The sequence below is a fragment of the Trachypithecus francoisi genome, unplaced genomic scaffold (assembly GCF_009764315.1).
Source record: "Trachypithecus francoisi isolate TF-2019V2 unplaced genomic scaffold, Tfra_2.0 Lachesis_group2, whole genome shotgun sequence".
Classification (NCBI taxonomy): Eukaryota; Metazoa; Chordata; class Mammalia; order Primates; family Cercopithecidae; genus Trachypithecus; species Trachypithecus francoisi.
Window position 1 is genome coordinate 10,510,458 of NW_022681465.1, and position 16,304 is coordinate 10,526,761.

At 46.7% G+C, this 16,304-nt stretch overlaps 1 protein-coding gene across 2 annotated transcripts in view; it reads right to left on the bottom strand.

Moving 5' to 3' along the window:
* DAP (death associated protein) overlaps positions 1–16,304 on the bottom strand; it is a 76,548-nt gene that overhangs the window by 12,865 nt on the left and 47,379 nt on the right. Inside the window, exon 3 of one of the 2 annotated variants that reach the window (XM_033178801.1) lies at positions 228–402. The exons of the other annotated variant lie outside the window; for it this stretch is intronic. Coding sequence (XP_033034692.1) covers positions 243–402 — 160 coding nt within the window. The 3' untranslated portion in view covers positions 228–242. Of the gene's footprint in view, positions 1–227; positions 403–16,304 lie in introns of those variants that run through there. 2 annotated transcript variants of the gene reach the window in all.

Below are 16,304 nucleotides of genomic sequence, written 5' to 3' on the forward strand. Positions count from 1 at the left end.
TTCTAGAGTTTTGCTTAGAACTGTACGTGACACCCCACATGTAGCTACTCAGTCCCCACAGGACACCGATATTGCAATAATACTTTCTCCTGGGCTACAGAGAGCAGGTCAGCCAGAAAATGAATCCGGGTGTCCCAAAAGGACTGATTGTTAATAATCTTCAAACAGGATTGCTACTGATAGGCAACCTGTGGACAAAGTAATTTGTATCTGCTGCCCTGCTCCAGCCTGGCTCACCAGAGCTAGTTTTGTGGGGTCCTTACCCTTCTTCCCTTAACCCTGGGGGAGCTTCTGCACTCTTGGAAAAATGTAGTGCCCTTCTTCACCACAAAATAGGATTCTGTGCAACAGCGAGGGGTCCGATGTGCATCTGACTGGTCAGCCTCTTCCTTCCCAAGCATCCTGGTAGGGATTAGGGTAGGAGCATTCTGGGATGGGGAGAAACATGCACACACACACATACACACACACCTGTGCACAGAGTAGTAGTGAAACTGGGAATCTGGTCAAGTCTCTGATCCCGCTGAAAGTAATCAAAATGGCAGCAAAGGCATTACTGGGGAGCTGTATGTAACAGAATCATTTTCATGTTAGTTTTGACCTGGGTTCATGGAAGTCTACTCAAGTTATCCTCTGCAAATGCTGTCTCCTCTTCATGTAAATGTACTCTATCAGTGGGAAGTGTGTACACACAAGGCAGGGACACATGGCCTTTAATAAGCCATTGGGGCTCTATTTTCCCTAAAGGATAGAAATGATCTCTGGTGATAAAAGTTACTGTTTACCAATCACCACTATGTACTATGGACCAGCTGCTGAGTTAGGCGCTCCCCTTAGAAGTGCTGTATCTAACTCTCTTGGTCCTGGGAGGCAGGAGCTGTCCATTTCACAGATTAGAATGGTAAATCAGAAAGGGCTGGTCATTTGCCTGAGGGTTGCACAGTGGTAAGTGCTGGGAACCAGACTGGGAACGAGGGCCGTATGGGGCACGTAATCTTGGCCCCAAGCCCAGTCCCCTCATTTTAAAGGGCTTAGCAGCCTCAAGTTTTAGCTTGTCTTCTGTGTATGATTTAGAGACGCCGAGTTTTAAGCTAAACAATCTAAATGTAACCTGAGAGTCCTTTATTCAACCAGACAGTACAATATATTCAAATCTACCTAAAGATTTACTTTCTGACTTGATAGTGGATTTTTTTTTTCCTGAAAAATGATCACTTATGTCTCTAGCATTTAACTATCACACAAAGCACTTCCACATAAATCATTCGCTCATCTGAGTTCCTTCGGCAGGCGATGTTCTATTTCATGGAGGAAGAAATGGTGCTTCAGAGAGGCTGGAATCTTGCTTGGGGTCCTGGGGGCAGAGCCCGGGAGGAAGCGCAAGGGCTGTGCTCTTCGGCTGGGTTGCTGAGATCTCCACCATTTCAGACGACTCTATTCCTCAGTCTCGGGAACAAAATGCAGGGGAGGCTTCAAACCATCCAACAGATTCAGAGGCAGCCGACAGTTCCAGAGACGATTCAGAACCACAGAAAGGAGGGACAGTGGCAAATGGACACCATGAATGTGGGCTCTGGTGTTGGATGATCTGGGTTAAAATCCTGACTGCCAGGGACAAGCTGGTGAGCTAGTGTTTGGCTTTTCTGAGGCTTAAGTTTCCTTGTCTATAAAACTGGACAGTAACAGACCCTACCTCCTTAGGTGACTGTATACATGTGTACACACACACACACACACACACAGCAGAAAGCAACAGATTCGAAACAGGGTCAAAATAGAGTTTCAGAATTTGCTTCTAGGCTGCCTGGTGGGCTCTGTGCTTTCCTGAGGAGGGAAGGCAAAGAGACTGCTTTTCTAGGGTAATGACCTTGAGAACTGCACCTCAAATCCAACCCTCTGTCAGTGCAGAAGAAGAGGCCCCTGGTCCTCGCCCACTGTGTGCTGATAAAAGGTAGTCTCAGTGTGCGCTTAGCATGTGTGTAACAGAGAGGACACGACGCTAGAGCCCTGCAGTGGGAGGACGGGGCACCCTCGATCAGCTTCTGCCCGCACAAAGTGAATAGGGCTGGGGGCCTTTCTCATGCACAGATGAAGGGGTGACTTAGGTTGCGGCCCAGCACACGCGCTCATTGACTGGGAAAAGCAGTCTCCTCGTCCACTCTCCTCAGGAAAGCACGGAGCCTGCAGGGCAGCCTAGAAACAAATTCCAAAACTCTTGTTTTGACTCTGCTCGGAATCTGTAGCTTTGCACTTCCAGAGTTTATGGAAAATATATTCCCACCTGGGGTGACTTTTTAAACATTTCCTAGTAAGTTGATGGAAAACAAATCCATTCCTGCCATTTTTAGTTCTTGAAATACCTTCTTGGCTTGGTCTTAATTTATTTGGGCTATTAATTTTCTGGACAGCAAAATAATAATTAGCATGGCTGGTGAGCAGAGGGAAACGTCTCACTCGACTGCACCCAGGCATTTCTGGGTAACGTCCTTCTTCAGAGTGTGACAGTTGAAGCCGTCGCCCTCCTTCAGCCTGGCTTCAGCACTGACAACATTCCCACAAGATGGCACTGCTGGTCCTCTCAGCCCGTGAAGGCTCCAGCCAGCTCGGCCACCGCGAGGAGAAATGGAACCCAGCCGGGCACTGTGGGCAAGGGCTGCTGGCACCTGGACACGAGGTGCCCCTTCTCCCCAGGAGTGGCTAATTGTCACATGAGTCCGACCAAAGGTATATAAAACTCAACTCCAGCGCTGCAAACACAATTCTAAACCCGAGATAAAATAACCTGGAACCTAATTCCTTCTAAATTTGATATATGAAATTTATAGTATGTTTCAAAAGGGCACAGCCAGAGGTGCTCTTCTAGGGGAGAATACTTGAGTTCGCACTGGTCTAACAGCACCTTCTTTGCAGTGAGATGGTGGTTTCATACGACTGGAATCAGAGTCTTCAAATCTTTCAGTGAAGAGGCTGGGACAGCAATCTGCCCCTTCCTCAGACCTACTGCTTCCAGGACACTGTGATTTCAGGACAAAACCTCACCCCAACCTTTCTTCTGGTTCTGGGCCAGGTCTGGGTCTGTGTGGGAAGGATGCTGTCATTTGGGGGTTCTGAAATATTTCCCTCCAGGTAGCATTCCACCCACAGATAGTTGGCTAATTGTTGATCCAGATGTCAAAACTTCACAGAGATTTTTTTTAATTAGGAAAGGCTAAAACCCCAAGTTCTGAGTGTGTCGGGTGAACAGGGCTCATCAGTAGATGACGTGTTCCACACTCTGCATGCAGTGTGAAAGCCACAGACTGGGCGTCTAGTTTAAACAGGTGGGAACCTTCATTTTCCCTCTAGACACAGCTCCAGAAAGCTCCTGTGGGCCCAGCACTCTTCCCGTCCCAGACCACCTCAGCGTTTGGCGTGTGGCTCTTCCCTCCCCCTCCTCCTGCTCTTCCTTATTCTACCTCTTTCCCCGGATGCAAAGAAGGGGAAACAATGACAGGAAGTGTTAATTATCCTTCTTACATCTTATGGATTTAATACGTACTGATGGTCCTGCGCCACTGAGAGTCTCAACATTCATCACATATACAGGAGCAACCACATCTGAGGGGCACAGCCCAGGCACCGCTTCCTGACAGTGAGGGAGGGAGTAGGGGGTAGGGGGAGGCCTCAGCCTGGTGTAGAAATCCCAGACATTCTGCTGCCATCTCTACAGGAGTCAGAGGCGATTCAGAACCACAGACAAAAGCAGTGTCATGGCATGTTTGAGGGCTTGGGCTTAGAAAACAGATGGTTCTGGGGTCAAATCTCAGTTCAGATGAGCAGCCTCTCAAAGCCTCAGTGTCCATCTGTAAGATGGGAATGATTCCTACTTTGTAGAATAGGGAGTTTAAATAAAATAGTGTATTCACTGTGTTTGGAACAGACCTCCACTGACAAGCTCATGTTTAGTGGCGATAAGTAATGAATTAGTTTCCTATGTAAAGACAGTCTAGTCATTGCTTTTTGTCCTCTAAAGCATAACACATCCTTTCTCTCTCTCTCATTTCTTTCAAGTCTGGGGAATTTCAGAGTTTCTCAGGGCTTCTTTGAAGAATGCCAGCGTGCCCACCTTGAGTTTCCTCACTCCTTTGTTCTAAGCATTGCACGGTGCCATGGGGCAGGGTTTGAGGACATTACTATGAGAAAAGGTTCCCCTAGCACCAAAGAGTGGGAATCCCTATCCACCTCCACTCCCATCTCCACTCCTGAACAATTCAAACACTATAAAGCAGCAAAAATGGCTGCTTCCTTTACTTAATGAAATGTTCCAGAGAAGATAACTTTTAGGAAGAATGTAGGTTATCGTTAAAGGCAAGAGGCAAATTTTTAAAAAAGTATGCATGTGGCCGGGCGCCGTGGCTCAAGCCTGTAATCCCAGCACTTTGGGAGGCCGAGACGGGCGGATCACGAGGTCAGCAGATTCAGACCATCATGGCTAACACGGTGAAACCCCGTCTCTACTAAAAATACAAAAAACTAGCCGGGCAAGGTGGCGGGCGCCTGTAGTCCCTGTTACTCGGGAGGCTGAGGCAGGAGAATGGCGTAAACCCGGGAGGCGGAGCTTGCAGTAAGCTGAGATCCGGCCACTGCACTCCAGCCTGGGCGACAGAGCGAGACTCCGTCTCAACAAAAAAAAAAAAAAAAAAAAAAGTATGCATGTTTAACTACACGGCAACATGGAAGATACTGGGGGGAAGCCAACCTACACCATTGGGAGACCTTGGCTGTAGGTGGGCCCCCTCTAAAGACGCTAGATCAGGCATTGGACACAGTCCTTTGCAGGATTCAGAAACGCTCCTGGCACTGCCCTAGGAAGTGCCTGCTCACCATGCTTTATTACATGGTTAGCTCGTTACAACAGAGAGACGTGTGGCTGTCCAGTAGGGTCTGAGGACAATTGGTATGATGATTAGTCTGTATAACGATCATCTATGTATTAAAAACTTTACATGTTGCTTGATTTCAGTATGTAACATTTACCCTAAAAATAGTTCCATCTCTGATTCCGAACACATCCATGCTTTAGAGTCATTCTTGGGAATTTCAATTATGGGGAGGTGCTGGTGACTGCTTAATGCTGATTAGACAGGTGCTTTAAAAATCACTCTATTAATTGTCTATATTTTGAAATGCAATCTTCAGGCTCAAGGGTCATATTATAAATGGTATCATTTTTGGGAGGTGGGTGTCCATGGTTCAAAGTACAAAGTATGTATTTTAAATAGGATAAAACTATGATGGCTCTAAAAAGGAAAATGATCATGTAGGTAGAAAAAATCCAACAAGACAACTGTCAATGGAATTCCTATTAGAAGGACGCACACACTAATCCAATACCAGGAAACTCATCTGGTCTGAGTCTACTTCCATCTCCGGAAGCACAGGCGGCTGACCTTCAATGGGATCAGCTGTCACTAGGATGTTTTCATGCAGAACCAGCAACAGAATCAGAGAGATGCCAGAGTTAACTTGTAATGAGGATACTTTCCAGCCAGGTATCTTTTAGTCATGGAGCTATGCATCTAGCAAGAGTCAAAGCATGGCCTGGGAGAACCACGCACAGTGTGGGCTCAAGTCAGGGACACTGCATGATAGAGGAGGGCTTTCTGATTCCTCTGTGGCTAGATTCACCAGGAATTATGTCCTTAATCCACCTTTCCCACACACAGCAAGGGAGGGAGTTGGTGAGCTGAGAGTACAGCTACTTGCCAGCCAGGCAGGCTGACACAGTAAGTGTCCTCAGTGGTCTCTGGATCTGCAAATTCAGCTGCTACCTGATTGGAAATGCTAGCTCTGCAAGCCCTCCTAAGGCCCCTCCTCAGATCATACCAAGCACTTGGGCCTTTTCCAGACTTAGCAAAAAAAAAAAAAAAAAAAGAAAGAAAAAAAAAAGAGCAGGGTCAAATAGGCAGAAAACTAAACCCATAACCAATTCTGTTTACTTTTCAAAACCAGCTAGTGAGTTAGGACACTTACATTCAACCCAACAGCCCTACCTTCACCCACGTTTATAGCAAACACTGCAGAGTATTAGAATAGCATGGAGCACAGTAGGGCAGGCTGTGGTATAGACCAGCATCAAAGTCCCCTAAAGTTTGGGTTTCGAGAAAATGTACTGTGAGCCACTAATTAGAGTCTTCACTCACTCCCTGATATTGACTATTCATGATGCCCTGATCTCTAGTGACTGCGTCTCTCTTGGGTAAATTAATATTCAGAGCCCTAAGGTTTATTGTGGTTTATTTATTAGTTGGTTTCATCCATTTATTCACACACATACTATATATATACATATGTAGATGTCATTCTATCTATCAATCAATCATCTATCTGTCAACAAAAGTTCTCTGAAAAAGGAATTTGGAGGAAAGAGATTTTATTTCAGTGAACAGTTTGCAAACCAGGAAGGCACAGCCTCCAATATAAAATGAAGGTATGTTCCAAAGAACAAAGGAAGGCTTGGGTTTTAGAGCAAAAGTTCCTACCCAGGTTCCCAATCAGGTCTGTTAATTCAAATTTAAAAAATGGGGCCAGGCGCGGTGGCTCACATCTGTAATCCCAGCACTTTGGCAGGCTGAGGTGGGCGGATCACGAGGTCAGGAGATCGAGACCATTCTGGCTAACACGGTGAAACCTCATCTCTACAAAAAATACAAAAAATTAGCCAGGCGTGGTGGCGGGTGCCTGTAGTCCCAGCTACTTGGGAGGCTGAGGCAGGAGAATGGTGTGAACCCGGGAGGCAGAGCTTGCAGTGAGCTGAGATCGTGCCACTGCATTCCAGCCTGGGTGACAGAGCGAGACTCTGTCTCAAAAAAAAAAGAAAAAAAAAGAAAAAAAAAAAGAAATTTGCTTAGTTCTGATTGGCTGATACAGCTGAGCCCTGGTTGTTTGGTTCAGGTGAGCTCTAAAAGTCCCAAAGATAAAAAGGTGCAGGTTTTGGGGGAAATTCAGAGTACCTGTATGACTCCTAGTCAGCAAATGGCCACTTGGCTCTATTTAAAATCTGGACCCAGTGAGCCACTAAGGATCTGTATTGGAAGACTGGCCCTTCCAGGTTCACATTTGTTCACATCTACCTACCTACCTACCTACCTACTTACCTATCTGTCTGTCTGTCTGTGGTGTTTATAAGTATCAAGCATGCCTGAAAATAAGGAAGCATTTGCACAATCTCTAGAGCATTTCCTACTTTTCCTGCCTGTCCAGTTGCTAGAGGGACATAAGAGCTTATCTCTGCTTCTTATCACTGTCACCTTCTTCCTCCTCTCTACTAACAGGCATTTGGTGTTCACAAGCTGTATGGGATGCTGGGTTAGGGACTGAGGTGAAGATTGGTCCCAGAGGGCTCCCTAAATAGCAAAAGGCCGTCAGGCCACACCTGTGAGGTTTCCCAGACGCTAATGCGAAAGCAGGTCACCATGGGTTTCTGGAAACGTGGGCTGTCTCTGTTTTGATGTGGCCGGTCTCTGTGGCAACCACATGAAAACTAAGTATGTCCTTATTGACAGGAAGGACTTCCACAAGACTGATCCTCATCAGGGATGAGAGCTCCCCCACAGCTGTTCCTGAGGACATATAGGGAACCACAGAATCTATGTGAACTTGGCGAATGAGCCTTTCCAGAGAGGAATGAAAGGGCAGGGGCAGGAAGTAAGGGGAATGTCCAGTGTGTGCTGCACTAGGCCCCAGGCCCACAGCTCTCACTCCCACCTGTTTCTCCCAAAGGTTCCCCGGCGGGGGGTGGTCCCCTGCCTTGGGGCAGCTTCCTTTGCTTTCCATGGGGCAGCCAGATAACATGCTTTACCACCAGAAAATCTCACCAGTGAAGACATCCATATGCCTTGTTATTTACAAAGTGAGGAGGCAGATGCTGGATGATGGACAGAGCAAGCTACGACCTGGAGAATTCCTCTCCGAGCTGAGATGCACCTGGAGGGCATGGCCTCCAGTACGAAAAGGGTAACCAGAATGGGGCTCTGGGGGGGCCCCTCCATGGGCAAGATGTGACATGCTTCTAGGGAGCATTAGGGCTCAGTGGAAACTTTCCACTCAGACGTCAGAGGGGAGCTGATTTGTAGTGTATAATCCTCATTTTGAGGTGGTATGCATGAGTAGACATCTACATGACAGCCTTCCTTCTTCCACATGGCTGGGCAGGTAAGTCCACCCATCTGACTTCTGAGACCCACTGCAGAAGTGACAGAAAGTGCAAGAACAACACAGGTGCATTTCAGGAGAACTGCCACCACCATCTCCAAGGACAGCCCTGAAAATGTTAATGAATTAGAATGCAAACTAAGGTTGGGGCCAAAGAAGGAACTGGAGGCTCTTTCTTCTCCTTTTCACACCTGCTGGGACCTGTAGGAAGGGGAGTCTTGTTAGGGACGGAAGAAGGGAAGGACATTTTCAGTTGAGGCACAGGTTCTGGTGGGGAGCTCTCACTGGCACTGTGGAGCCCCAGGGGCAGCGTGGATGTGTGGGGCATGGCAGTCACGTGCATGGATCTGTGCTCACCACCACTGTGCCCGGGCGCTTCTGTCAGGTAAAATATTCACTGAGCAACCACCCAGTGCCTGCCCAGTGCTAGGTGCTGGAGACCCAGGGGCAACCACCCAGATGGGGCCAGCCCTGCTGCGGCATGAGGGTGCTGGGCTCTCTGCAGCATTACAGGACTCAAGGCTGACTCGAACTGCTTTGCAAAAGCAGTCCCTTGTTTCTCTGGGTCACGTGCTATAAGTAAGATGGCCCTATGGTTTTACATTTTGTTATCTCAAACCAGAACACACTGGCTGACCAGCACAAGAGAGAATGTGTGAAACCAGACCTTTCCCAGAAAATCTGGGCCATGTGGCCCCTGTTCTGAGTAGCCGGGTGTGAAATGCCTGTGTCTGTGCTGTTCCATGCATCTGACAAACAAGCTGTCACCTTAGAAACCAGAGGGAAGAAGCCCACATAGAAGTGAACACCCAGGAGGCAAACCATGGCATCTGGCTGGGGCATGTGGGTACTTGGTCAAGATCTGAAGCAACCGTTGGCTCTGAGGGTTTATTTCCCAAGGAAACAAAAAATGCAGTGTTTAAAGTGAGATACATGCATAAAGCACCCAGAGAAGTCATCTGTCTTGCGTTGCTTGTTTAATAAAGGCAGGTGAAGATGGAACGGGAGCACTAACTCAGAACACTGATGTAAAAGAAGTCAGCTGTATCGTGGAGAATGCAAGTCAAAGAGGAGTTCTTTTCAAACTCAAGATGCAATCTTCTGCTTTTCCTCAGCATTTGCCTCAATAAGGAACCAATTTGAATATTTTTAAACCTAGCATCTTTATGGTTCAGTAACGGGGCTGAGAGCGAGTCCTAAAATGGTTTTCAAGGATAGAAGTACAAACATACTGTGCACTGTAGTTTCCAATAATGATTGCAATGTCAGATGACATTGTATTTGTCTTCTATCATTTTCTTAAAATAAATAAATAAATAAAAAGGTCAGGTGGCCGGGGGTGCAACCTATCCCCTGCCATCTCCTCTCTGACCAGTAGAGGGAGAATGAACTTCATTCAGGGCAGCAAATTAGGCCTCAAGTTATCCCTAGGATGGTGGTTACATCCCTGATTCCCTGGGACAGTCTGGGTTCAGGCATCCGTCCTGTGTTATTACTAGTGGTGCTTTCTTTCACTGTCAAAGCATGTCAGACTAAATATGCTGCATGTCACTCCAAGCTGAGACACGGAATTCTGGTATGATCCTCAACCTTTCCAGGGCACTTAAGTTTCATTTTTCATGGAAGAAATGCTCGGATTGCCTGTGCTTGGTTCCACCTTGATACGTGAGCCAGCTGATAAACAGCAACTTCAAGGCTGGCTCATGTTCTCTTTCCATCACTTTCCTGCCCCCCAAGGGCAGGACTTACACTTTCCCAGCTGTGTTTCCACAAGAACTTCCCACTTATCACAACACGGCTTTAAGCTTCTGCACGCATGACTCCCCTTCAAGGTCAAGGACCATGGTGGAATTTGTTGTGTGCCCAGTGCCTGGCACATGGTCTGGTGCACACACATACTCAACAAATGCTCTGAGCACCAAATGACATCACCGTTCAGTGATCCTCAGTTTAGCACAAGTTTGTGGTCATGGCCAGGCAGTGAACGAACCACAGTGCTTAGCTGGGACTGTTTGTTGCTCATTTCTTAGGAATAAGTAACTCTCATGCCCTGCTCGCCTCAAAGGCTTGCAAAAGAGCGATTAGAGATAGTGGATTTATTTTTGTGACCTGACAATCTGGCTGCGCTGGATCTGCTGGCTATGGGGTGATATCTGGAGTCCCCAGGCAAACGGGCTCTTCCTCCAGCTTTTGCCAGACTGACCTGGAAGATTAGCTTTTCTCCCTCTTTAGAGGGAGCTCAGGCTAACAGGTACTTCAGATCTTTTCAAGTCAAACTTGAGAATGGTGATAGAACCATGAGTTGAAGCTTAAATGATAAAAACAGTAAGCTAGAGGCAGTACGGAAAAGAGGAATGGGGTGTTATCAAAGAACACATTCACGAGCCTGAATTAACAAATTTAACAGGAAAAAGCCCATCTACCTTCTTTACGGCAACTCCTGGCAGCTGCCAACAACAGCTGGATGCCTTTGCAGGACTCTTGCCTAAACCAGAGAAAGGCTAAGGATCAAAGGTAGCTCATCTTGTAAAGAAAACATGTCTTTTTAATAAAGTGCGATGCCACTCATGACCAAAAATACCCATGCAAAAGGGACAGTAACATGCAGACAGATGTGCACCCTTACCCTGAGCAGAGACAATCTGGCATGCCTTGCCTTCTCAGCCAGTCTCAAATGCCTGAAGGATCCGGGTCTTAAGTTTTCAACTTTCGTCTCCTTACCTAAGGCCACCCCACAATTTCTGGGTTTAGTCATTGGCAAGTGAGTGTTGGGAAACAGCCAGTTTCTGTTGATTTCCCCTTATCACCAAGCACCTGGGAGCAGGAGCCAGCTGCAGGCTCTGTGAGGAATGACTCACTCTGAGCAGGAGGACACACCTTACAAAGCAGGGGTGCTCCCAAAATAGGGAGCTTACTTGTTGGGACACAGAAAGATGTTTTTGCCTTTAGAAACAACATGGATGATGCAAACAATATGGTCCCTAAACTGTCTCAGAAGACACGCGATCCAAGCGTAGGCTGTGAAATGCTAGTGTGCTAGCCTTGGGGCTGAGAGCTGGGCCTGGCTGGCTGTAGGCTTCTGCAGAGTAGCTGCAGCCCTGTACACAGGCAGGGGGCTGTCACCGACTCCCATGTGGGCAGGTCTGTTTGCTGCACATCAGGTGCTTTCAGCTTTGGAACAACTGTAGAGTTCTATTTTAGTATTCCGGAAGCATCACTGAGGAAGCAGTCCAGTGAAGTTAGCTCTAAAAAAACTCTTTTCTCTAACAATTAAAAGAAATATACCAAAGGATCCATAAGGGATGAATAAATTATTAAACTATTAAGAAGTTGCTATAAATATGCAGTGTTAATTCAATAATTCATAACAGACTGGTATAACAAGATTTTTTAAGGTTCATAAAATACTGCTGGCTTTGGTGGTAGCTAGTGTCCTGGCGTGCATGCCAATTGCTTCTTTACCCAGCAGCCTGGGGGTGGGGGGCACAGGGAGCCTCCCCTGGCTGGTTGCCCGCCCAGGGACCCCCCGTAGAGGAGAGCACAGGGCCTCGCCGGGGGGATGTGCCTTCACTGCCTCTCCAGCCTGGCTGGGGGCCAGGCACTGGCTTGTCTCTGTGGCTTCACAACAAATGCAGCAGCAGTGAGGATGGGGAGAATTCACAGCACCACGCTGTGACCGAGAGCAGCGTCCCGAGGGCTGGGCAACCTCTTGCCTGAACCTGGGAACAGGGGGTCCTGCCTGTCAAATACCAGGCCAGCCTGGTGACCTTCATCTCCACAGGTGCCTTTGTACCCTAGTTTCCTTCACAGTCCCCGATCTCTTCTACCTGGAGCCCTTGGGGCTACATAGATTTCAGAATTAGGGATTTTTCAAGTTTTATAAAGGTAATATGTCATAAAAATCATATATAGTGAACAGCTCTGGAGGGGCTTGGGCAGCACCCCATATTCAAATCCATTCATTTCTCTACAGCAAAATGTATGGATATTACACTAAGTAGGACTTAGGGACCATAAATAGCCTCACATCAGTTCAAGTTTTGCCACCATTGGTTTCAGTGTGAAAACACGAAGCCCTCTGCAGTGTTCCGAGGGCTCTGGAATCTGTATTTGCTAGACCTGGATACATGGGCACTTTCCGCTCACCACTTCCTATGTGTCTCTGTGCTGTTGCCCAGTCTGCTGCCAAGAAAGGGAAATGGATTAGAAACAGATAAGATAGTAAAACTGTCAGGAGGTAAAAAGATTACTCCTGGATTACATGGAGATGCCATGGTCAGCTCTATACACTTATCTGTATAGAGTAAAATTGAATTCATCCAATTAAGTGAAACCCTTGGCAAAGCAGAACAGAACAAATGCAATCAGGGAATTTCCCCCAAATTGTATCTTGGCCTTTTCTGGGTCAACAGAACTGAGTACCAACACCTGTCTTCTGTTTGTGAGGCCCTTCACTGATTTCAGAGCCCACTGCCTGTGGTCCCTCAGTCTTTCTTGCGCAGTGCACAGGGCCAGGAGCCCACAAGCATCACTGACCTCCTTTTCATACAGGTGAGGAAGCAGCTTAGAGGCAGACAGTTCCTGTGGTCACAGGAATGGGAGGAAGTGGAGCCAGGACAAGCACCTGGGTCCTCAAATTCTCTGGCAAGCTCTGGTCTTCTTACACCTGTCAGATGCACAACCTTAGAATTGTGGCCCAAAATACATTCTGCCTGGCTCTCGTCCTGCAATTCAATTTGAGTAACCTGTGGTCAACTAAATTCTGGAAGCACTACTTCCTGCATCCTCCTCTGAGAGACTGAAATGCCCCTTAGTGTACTGGGGCTCTGAGCCATCTTAAGGAAACCAGATTAACTTCATTTCACCCATTTCCTGAGTGCGTTTGAATAAGGAAGCCTTTTGGGCAGAACTTCCATTAGCATCAACCCACTGCGGCCCACATTACAGAGGGCTGCGAGACAGGTATTAAAGGCAGAGTTTCAATTGTGTTCCATATTTTATGTAGAGGTAAAGATGGCTTACACATTTTAGAAGGAGTTTTACCTTGGAGGCTAAAGAGGGGCCACAGTGATCCAGCGGAGACCCCGGGCTAGGGAATCCATTTCTCCATCCTCTTTTTCTCCACCACTGGGCCATGTGCTATTTGGTCACTGGAAGGACAAGTCTGTGTGGCGGAAGCCTGGGCTCTCTCCACTGCTGTGTGAGGACAAGGCTGTGCATTTGGCCCCAGCCTTTCAGTTGCCTTGTCATTTGTGATGAAACAGAAGCAGTTCCACGCAGCGTGCCCCCACGGTATGTACTATCTGGGCAAAACCTGTCAGACAACGGGCATTTTTCATGGAGAAAGGAGAAATCAACTTTGGTCTAAGATGCTCTCTGTCCTCCTGCGGTTTTCTTTTCCTACTCAGTGTCATCTTCCACAGGGAGAGAAGCAGATTTAAACGTAAGGTGCAGTCACACCTGTGAGTGCTGATTTTCTTTTGTTATGATTTGATGTATCTATGTGTTGGGAAATTCCAGAAATTATGAAATCCTTGGTTAGGTGGGTGTGCTGGACCAAGTGTGCTTGGTGAGACATTAGTTCCATGAGCCGTACAAAAGTGACATTCCTTTCGGGATTTACTGCCCCTGAATCATGTGAGAGCCCTAGAAACAAAGCATTTCTCAAACATGCATCATTTTAGGTAGATGAGAAAGAAGCCACAGTCACCTCCACCCTCTGGACTGCAGAGAGCTCACTTCGCATCAGCATTTGCATCCAACAGCACAACATGGAAAGCAGTACACAACAAAAACAGGCAGAATTGTCCTCATAAACACATTTTGCCTAAATATTCTGTATTAACCAGAGCCATCCACTTACAAGGTGTTAGGATTACTTTTAGTTCCAGGTGCTTGACTATAAAATGATGGAGATACATCAAGTACTAATGAACATAGCTAGTATTTCTTTCTGACTCTGGGCCCAGAACTATTCTATATACTGGAGACACATTAACTCATGTAATCTTCACAACAGTCAGCTTAGGTAAGTATTATTAATAATCACAGTTTACAGATAAGGACACCTGCACAGAGAGGTTGAATAACCTGCCTAAGGTTACACAGTGAGTAAGAGGAGAAGCTAGAACCAAACTCACAAGTGTGACACCAAAGCCTGGGCTCCTAACTGCAGCTGATGTTTTCAAACCCAAACCTCAAATGCATTAATGCCTTATATGGCTTGGGCACAATCTTGAGAATTTATTCAAATGTTACTTGGTTTGTCAGAAAATCGGACAGGGACAGACTTGTTAAGACAAATTCACTTTACTAATCAGTGACGAGGCAATTGAGAAATATTTTACCTAGAAGAATTTCTTGTCTCTTGTTTATGAGACAAAAATGATGATGGTATTTGATAAGGACATGCTTGCACTAACCTAAAGACAGTATCCAAATTTAATACATTAAATTGTACCTAATGAAGAGGCCAACAGATGTGTGCACCTGATCCTATGCTGTAGGTGGGAGCACTGCCCTGGAGAAAAGGGCTCAGCATTCCAGAAAAGCCCAGAAAAACCTGATGCACATGGCATGCTTCAGGTCTACCTTCATGAACAACACGAACCTCTTGTGTCCTCCTGTAATTAGGTAACCTGGTCACGTGCTTCCTCCTTTCTTGATCTGAATTCCCACCACTATAAGAGGGAAGGATGGCAGGCTAAGTTCAAAACCCACATGGAGAAGTCAGAGGGGACTGGCTTTAAAAAGAAGCCATGGGTCTGTCCCCAAGTCAGTCAGCCAGTTTGCAATGTCTGAGGAGGCTGGGGCTCAATGTCAAATGAATAATGAAAAATGGGCTGGGCATTTACATTTAAGCCAAGTGCTATGAAGGGGAAGGCCAAGGTGCTAGAGGAGCATAGGGCAGGGGTTTACACTGGTTTGGAGGGCCAGCAAGATTTCAGCTGATATCTGAAAGATGTAGCTTAGTCAGCTGAGCAAGTGTTGAGAGGCAGACACGTGGGTGGGCTCGGGAATGGGAGAACTGCCCAAGGGTGGATTCTGCCTTTTCTCAACAGCAGCACAAACTTGAGTCATTTAAAGACTCATATTCAAAACCCCTTAACAATGTGGCCCCAGCACTGAGCTGAGGACAAGAAAGCTGGTGGTGCGATACATGGGTGACATGGTACATAAACTATGTGGTGCAAAGGCAGTGTGATGTGCAGGTGGTGTGATGTACGGGTGCTGTGATGCATGGGTGGTGTGATTTGTGAGCAGTGTGGTGCGCAGATGGTGTGATGCACGGGTGCTGTGATGCATGGGTGGTGTGATTTGCAATCAGTGCACGGACAGTGCGATGCACAGGCGGTGTGATGCACAGGTGGTGTGATGCATGGTTGTGATGCATGGGTGGTGTGATTTGTGAGCAGTGTGCTGCACAGGTGGTGTGCTGCATGGGTGGTGTGGTGTGTGGGTGGTATGGCACACAGATGGTGTGGCATAGATATCACATGACGCACAGGTGCTGTGGTGCAAGGGTGGTGTGATGGATGGGTGGTACTGGATGAGCACTGGCTCTGCTTATCATCCAGTTCTCTTTTAGATTAAATTCTCCATGAATCACCTTAATTTGGTGCCTTACCCTATGCTGTCACTACCTCCAAGTGGCTCTATTCTTATTTAGGCTTGAAATTCTTAAGAGTTAGATGCTACACTGAAGAGTTGAATCATCTTTTAATATTAAGTACAAAGGAATTCCATGGGCAATACGAACTTGAGCATTGTTACAACTCCAGGCAGATATACCAACAGGCAGATTATAAAGGGCATATGCTGTCAGAGCAGAGAAATAACTTGGGAGAATATAAACTCAAATGATCACTTTGAGGACAAAACTTTTAAAATCAAATTATTAATTCTTCTCTACTCTGTAATTGCTTAAAAGATTTTCTATCAAATGGCTTTCCTATATTTTCAGCATCACCAGCAATAAAAACCTGGATCATTTTACAGTGTGACGCAGTGGGCACAAGTGCACACACACACACATACACAGATACACACATACACAGAGAAACACAGACACACACACACATATATACACAGATACAGACACACATACACAG